A 7,508-nucleotide genomic window follows, 5' to 3' on the forward strand; every position below is an offset into this window, starting at 1 on the left:
TTAGCTTAGTATCTTCTTCTCATTGCCTCTCACAAGCATTAGTGACGGAGGTGGAGACTCCATGCTGGGAATCGGGGGCCAGCTCCATCCTTGGCTAGACGTCTTCTTCACAACAACATAATCCTTAGATTTAAGAGAAACGACATATCACTATATGGAGAACCTGCAAATAACCCTGGACTATAAGATCCCTGCATGTGTCTAATTCCTTCTCCTCCAGTCGCCCTCACCTCTCCGGTCAGCAGGCAGACGATCTCCAGCGCCAGCTTCAGGATCACATCAGCCACATCCGGTCTCTTTGTGCCAAAACTGTATCCTCTTTTGGTTTCCTTGGTATTTTGCTGGAATCGTTCGTTGGCTTTAATGGTTCTCTCAATGTTGGCCTACAAGTGAGCAGTGAGAGAAGTCCATGTTAAAGTATGATAATGGTCAGCAACTCCAACTAATACATAAACCTCGATGGTGAGAATGAAGGGGGCACCGGGCCGATGGTGCTGAATGCTCTGCCAGTGGGCCCTGGACATTTCCTTTTATTCTTACAAAAGCCCCAATAATAAAGGTACAAAATCCCAGAAATTGCTGATCAAAGGCCAAAAGCAGTGTGCCAACGTCCGAGGAAAAATGTGACCAAGTGACTGGCGTAGTAATGTCACCACACCAAAATTATAGGCGCCATAACAAGTTTAGGATTACAATTTTTGAAACCTAATAAAGAATAAAAAAAACCACAAAAGTACTAAGTTTATCCATTTTCATAACATAAAATGTTTACTGGTCTGATCACCATGATTGGTGAGGGTCTGGGCAGGCAGTATATCCTCGGTCTGTGGCGTCTGGGCAGGCACTATACCCTCGGTCTGTGGGGTCCGGACGGGCAGTATACCCTTGGTCTGTGGGGTCCGGGCGGGCAGTATATCCTTGGTCTGTGGGGTCTGGGCAGGCGGAGCCTGCCCGCCAGGTATTACATAGGGAGAGAGGAGCCTGCCCGCCAGGTATTACATAGGGAGAGAGGAGCCTGCCCGCCAGGTATTACATAGGGAGAGAGGAGCCTGCCCGCCAGGTATTACATAGGGAGAGAGGAGCCTGCCCGCCAGGTATTACATAGGGAGAGAGGAGCCTGCCCGCCATGTATTACATAGGGAGAGAGGAGCCTGCCCGCCAGGGATTACAATCTACAAGGTAAGAGAAGAGAGACAGAAGGTAAAGTGCAGCCAGTCACAGTGTGGAGTAGTTATTATAGGTTGTAGCCTAGTTAATAGAGATGGGTTTTCAGGTTACTTTTCAAGGTCTTGATGGTGGATGAGAGCCGGATGTCTCGGGGTAGACATTTCCAGTGTATGGGGGAGGCTCTGGCAAAATCTTGGAGGCAGCTGTAAGAGGTACAATCAAGGGGGGAAAGCACAAAGGAGGTCATTGGAGAATCGGAGGTTGCGGGTCATCGGGTTAGAGATATATGGAAGGGACAGGTTGTGAATGCCCTCGCATGTCATGGTCAATTTTTGAAAGTTGATTTGTTGGGAAATGGGGCCAGTGAAAGGATTGGCAGAGGGGAGAGATCAATGCGAAGTGAGGGGAGAGGTTGATTGTCACGGGGTTCTTCTCCAGTATCACACAACCAACAGAGCGAGCTATGGATGAACAGCCCTAGGACCCTTTATTAGATGCCAGCAGAAAGGTCCATACACTTCTCCACCACACACAGGATGCAAAACGTCCAACAACACAGGAAACGTCCAGCAACAGCAAATATCCCAACCGACCAAGGCCCCAGTCCTTCTCCTCTGGACCAATATGGCGGTACAGCTCCGGATGCTTCTCTGTGGGGAGCTGGCCTTAGCATCAGTGTCCCACAAAGGATCTACTACCCCTTGGTCCCTCAGCTTCCTTCTTTATATCCGTGGGTAGGCAGCCATCTTCACTGGTTTCCAGGCACCCCAGATCTGGGACTGGAGCCTCAGCAATAAGGACAAGGCAGGGGGTGATCTCCAGCATTTGGAGAGCAGAGAGGCCATGAATGGACAGGCAGGAAATGTCAGTGGAGGTCCACCCGGAGGTGTCAGCAGGGGGTCCATCCGGAGGTGTCAGCGGGGGTCCATCAGGAGGTGTCAGATGATGTTAGAGGGGCAGTGTGGTGGAGAGGAGGATGGATGATAGGAGGCAGCAGGGTAGATGAGATCCAGTGGGGAGGATACGTATGATGTTAGAGGGGCGGTGTGGTGGAGAGGAGGATGGATGATAGGAGGCAGCAGGGTAGATGAGATCCGGTGGGGAGGATACGTATGATGTTAGAGGGGCGGTGTGGTGGAGAGGAGGATGGATGATAGGAGGCAGCAGGGTAGATGAGATCCGGTGGGGAGGATACGTATGATGTTAGAGGGGCGGTGTGGTGGAGAGGAGGATGGTGGATGATAGGAGGCAGCAGGGTAGATGAGATCCGGTGGGGAGGATACGTATGATGTTAGAGGGGCGGTGTGGTGGAGAGGAGGATGGATGATAGGAGGCAGCAGGGTAGATGAGATCCGGTGGGGAGGATACGTATGATGTTAGAGGGGCGGTGTGGTGGAGAGGAGGATGGATGATAGGAGGCAGCAGGGTAGATGAGATCCCATGGGGAGGATACGTATGATGTTAGAGGGGCGGTGTGGTGGAGAGGAGGAGGATAGGAGGCAGCAGGGTAGATGAGATCCGGTGGGGAGGATACGTATGATGTTAGAGGGGCGGTGTGGTGTAGAGGAGGATGGAGGATGATAGGAGGCAGCAGGGTTGATGAGATCCGGTGGGAAGGATACGTATGATGTTAGAGGGGCGGTGTGGTGTAGAGGAGGATGGAGGATGATAGGAGGCAGCAGGGTAGATGAGATCCGGTGGGAAGGATACGTATGATGTTAGAGGGGCGGTGTGGTGGAGAGGAGGATGATAGGAGGCAGCAGGGTAGATGAGATCCGGAGGGGAGGATACGTATGATGTTAGAGGGGCGGTGTGGTGTAGAGGAGGATGGATGATAGGAGGCAGCAGGGTAGATGAGATCCGGAGGGAGGATACGTATGATGTTAGAGAGGCGGTGTGGTGGAGAGGAGGATGATAGGAGGCAGCAGGGTAGATGAGATCCGGTGGGGAGGATACGTATGATGTTAGAGGGCAGTGTGGTGGAGAGGAGGATGATAGGAGGCAGCAGGGTAGATGAGATCCGGTGGGGAGGATACGTATGATGTTAGAGGGGCGGTGTGGTGTAGAGGAGGATGATAGGAGGCAGCAGGGTAGATGAGATCCGGTGGGGAGGATACGTATGATGTTAGAGGGGCGGTGTGGTGTAGGAGAGGAGGATGATGATAGGAGGCAGCAGGGTAGATGAGATCCGGTGGGGAGGATACGTATGATGTTAGAGGGGCGGTGTGGTGTAGGAGAGGAGAATGATGATAGGAGGCAGCAGGGTAGATGAGATCCGGTGGGGAGGATACGTATGATGTTAGAGGGGCGGTGTGGTGTAGGAGAGGAGAATGATGATAGGAGGCAGCAGGGTAGATGAGATCCGGTGGGGAGGATACGTATGATGTTAGAGGGGCGGTGTGGTGGAGAGGAGGATGATAGGAGGCAGCAGGGTAGATGAGATCCGGTGGGGAGGATACGTATGATATTAGAGGGGCGGTGTGGTGTAGGAGAGGAGGATGATAGGAGGCAGCAGGGTAGATGAGATCCGGTGGGGAGGATACGTATGATGTTAGAGGGGCAGTGTGGTTGGAGAGGAGGATGATAGGAGGCAGCAGGGTAGATGAGATCCGGTGGGGAGGATACGTATGATGTTAGAGGGGCGGTGTGGTGTAGGAGAGGAGGATAATAGGAGGCAGCAGGGTAGATGAGATCCGGTGGGGAGGATACGTATGATGTTAGAGGGGCGGTGTGGTGGAGAGGAGGATGTTAGGAGGCAGCAGGGTAGATGAGATCCGGTGGGGAGGATACGTATGATGTTAGAGGGGCGGTGTGGTGTAGAGGAGGATGATAGGAGGCAGCAGGGTAGATGAGATCCGGTGGGGAGGATACGTATGATGTTAGAGGAGCGGTGTGGTGTAGGAGAGGAGGATGATAGGAGGCAGCAGGGTAGATGAGATCCGGTGGGGAGGATACGTATGATGTTAGAGGAGCGGTGTGGTGGAGAGGAGGATACGTATGATGTTAGAGGGGCGGTGTGGTGGAGAGGAGGATGATAGGAGGCAGCAGGGTAGATGAGATCCGGTGGGGAGGATACGTATGATGTTAGAGGAGCGGTGTGGTGTAGGAGAGGAGGATGATAGGAGGCAGCAGGGTAGAGGAGCCAGGATATAATGCTTTTGTTCACTGTGTAATCAATCTGACAAGTTATCCATGTTGCAGGGGGGTCAATCAAACATCCGATAGATTCGGCACCTGTCAATTATCCATTTCAGTGCCAGGATAGCTTTGCATTGCAGCATTGGCAGGGTTAAACAACTGCCACCAGTGGGATCGCTGGTGTTAGTCATTAGTACTGGGGTCTACTACCCATAGCTACCCCCACTATGTATAAAACGGGCTCAGGAGGGGTTAAATGTTGCTGTCAGTTAAATAGTCGGCATGGGCAATCACTCTGCACCAGCTATTTAAAGTTAGCAGTGCTGTGAGTGGCAGGTGGAGGGGGTGGAGCGGGTGGAGCAGGCAGGTGACATTGGGGGACGGCACTCAGCTTGCTTAACATACAGTATCAAAAACAAGGGAATACAGTATTGATTGTATTGATATTTTGGTACATTGTGCACCCCTAGACTGTAGCCCTTTAGGACCACACACCAAAGGTCTATAGAGTCATCTCCTTCTATGACCCCCCACTAGAGGTCCAGTTAGTCATCTCCTTCTATTACCTCACACTAGAGGTCCATGTAGTCATCTACGTCTATTACCTCACACTAGAGGTCCATGTAGTCATCTACGTCTATGACCCCCCACTAGAGGTCCAGTTAGTCATCTCCTATTACCTCACACTAGAGGTCCAGTTAGTCATCTCCTTCTATTACCTCACACTAGAGGTCCATGTAGTCATCTACGTCTGACCTCGCACTAGAGGTCCACATAGTCATCTCCTTCTATTATCTCGCACTAGAGGTCTATGTAGTCATCTCCTTCTATGACACCCCACTAGAGGTCCAAGTAGTCATCTCCTTCTATGACCTTACCTAGAGGTCCATGTAGTCATCTCCTTCTATGACCCCCCACTAGAGGCCCATGTAGTCATCTCCTTCTATGACCTTACCTAGAGGTCCATGTAGTCATCTCCTTCTTTGACACCCCACTAGAGGTCCATGTAGTCATCTCCTTCTATGACCTTACCTAGAGGTCCATGTAGTCATCTCCTTCTATGACCTTACCTAGAGGTCCATGTAGTCATCTCCTTCTATGACCTTACCTAGAGGTCCATGTAGTCATCTCCTTCTATGGAACCCCACTAGAGGTCCATGTAGTCATCTCCTTCTATGACCTTACCTAGAGGTCCATGTAGTCATCTCCTACTATTACCTTGCACTAGAGGTCTAGGTAGTAATCTCCTTCTATGACCTCACACTAGAGGTCCATGTAGTCATCTCCTTCTATTACCTCACACTAGAGGTCCATGTAATCATCTCCTTCTATGACCTTCCACTAGAGGTCCATGTAGTCATCTCCTTCTATTACGTCACACTAGAGGTCCATGTAGTCATCTCCTTCTATTACCTCACACTAGAGGTCCATGTAGTCATCTCCTTCTATTACATCACACTAGAGGTCCATGTAGTCATCTCCTTCTATGACCATCCACTAGAGGTCCATGTAATCATCTCCTTCTATGACCTTCCACTAGTGTGATGTAGTCATCTCCTTCTATTACATCACACTAGAGGTCCATATAGTCATCTCCTTCTATTACATCACACTAGAGGTCCATGTAATCATCTCCTTCTATGACCTTCCACTAGAGGTCCATGTAGTCATCTCCTTCTATTACGTCACACTAGAGGTCCATGTAGTCATCTCCTTCTATGACCATCCACTAGAGGTCCATGTAATCATCTCCTATGACCTTCCACTAGAGGTCCATGTAGTCATCTCCTTCTATTACATCACACTAGAGGTCCATGTAGTCATCTCCTTCTATTACATCACACTAGAGGTCCATGTAGTCATCTCCTTCTATTACGTCACACTAGAGGTCCATGTAGTCATCTCCTTCTATTACATCACACTAGAGGTCCATGTAATCATCTCCTTCTATGACCTTCCACTAGAGGTCCATGTAGTCATCTCCTTCTATTACGTCACACTAGAGGTCCATGTAGTCATCTCCTTCTATTACATCACACTAGAGGTCCATGTAATCATCTCCTTCTATGACCTTCCACTAGAGGTCCATGTAGTCATCTCATTCTATTACATCACACTAGAGGTCCATGTAATCATCTCCTTCTATGACCATCCACTAGAGGTCCATGTAATCATCTCCTTCTATGACCTCACACTTGAGTTTCCTGTTTTTAACTCCTTCTATGACCACATAATGGAGGGGCACTCTGAAACCTACCCAGCCACATTGATGATGATCCTGGACAGAAGGGTTTATAAGAATTGGATCAGAAACACTGTGACAATGAGACTGCAGTGATGTCAATGTCCCGTGCTTCAGCTCACCGGACATTAAGGTATCAGTGTCCATACTCTTCAAAGCCGGTTTCACTTTCTGCCATGGACACTTTTGTGGTGGGACATCCCGAAATATGGTGGGGACAGCATCCTTCCTCAAGGTTTTCCTCAGACCGCTAGGCTGGTAGGACTGCTCGGTGAAGTGCTCAGAACACACCCGGAAACGGTTGTTGGTCTTGCCCTCAAAGATTGTCTGGGCCAGCTCCTCCATGTCTCTGATGACGTGGCCGCTTTTCTCGATGCACCGCAGCCATGTCTTAATCTTGTCTAGGTGGTTGGGGAATGAATGAAGAATAATATTCAGCCGCTTCCCCCCATAGTTATGACAGCGCTCAACAAAGCATCTTGGCATCTTTCTTACGTCTGGAGACTGGTAAACCCTAAGGTACGGAGGAAACGAGGATCACGCTGAGCACCTGGTGGAGGAAAATGGCAAATTACAGTACTCTATAAGATAAAATTACACCCCCCCCCTTTCTCCATGTTACATCTAAACTACACCCCATCACATGTACATCCCTCCTCCTCCTCCTCCATACTACACCCCATCACATGTACATCCCTCCTCCTCCTCCTCCATACTACACCCCATCACATGTACATCCCATCCTCCATACTACACCCCATCACATGTACATCCCCTCCCCCTCCATACTACACCCCATCACATGTACATCCCTCCTCCTCCCCCTCCTCACTACACCCCATCACATGTACATCCCTCCTCCATACTACACCCCATCACATGTACATCCCATCCTCCATACTACACCCCATCACATGTACACCCCCTCCTCCTCCATACTACACCCCATCACATGTACATC

General features: G+C 50.1%; 1 protein-coding gene across 1 annotated transcript; it reads right to left on the reverse strand.

The window, feature by feature from the left end:
• On the reverse strand, positions 1 to 7,092 carry LOC138774659 (uncharacterized). The gene is made up of 3 exons (XM_069955654.1): positions 6,563 to 7,092; positions 231 to 383; positions 1 to 123 (listed from the first exon to the last, which is right to left on the reverse strand). Exons 1-3 carry the CDS (start codon positions 7,031 to 7,033, stop codon positions 1 to 3), a joined length of 747 nt encoding a protein of 248 aa, XP_069811755.1. The 5' UTR covers positions 7,034 to 7,092.
• Positions 7,093 to 7,508: the final 416 nt, after the last annotated feature.

Source organism: Dendropsophus ebraccatus, unplaced genomic scaffold, assembly GCF_027789765.1.
Source record: "Dendropsophus ebraccatus isolate aDenEbr1 unplaced genomic scaffold, aDenEbr1.pat pat_scaffold_1001_ctg1, whole genome shotgun sequence".
Taxonomy (NCBI): Eukaryota; Metazoa; Chordata; class Amphibia; order Anura; family Hylidae; genus Dendropsophus; species Dendropsophus ebraccatus.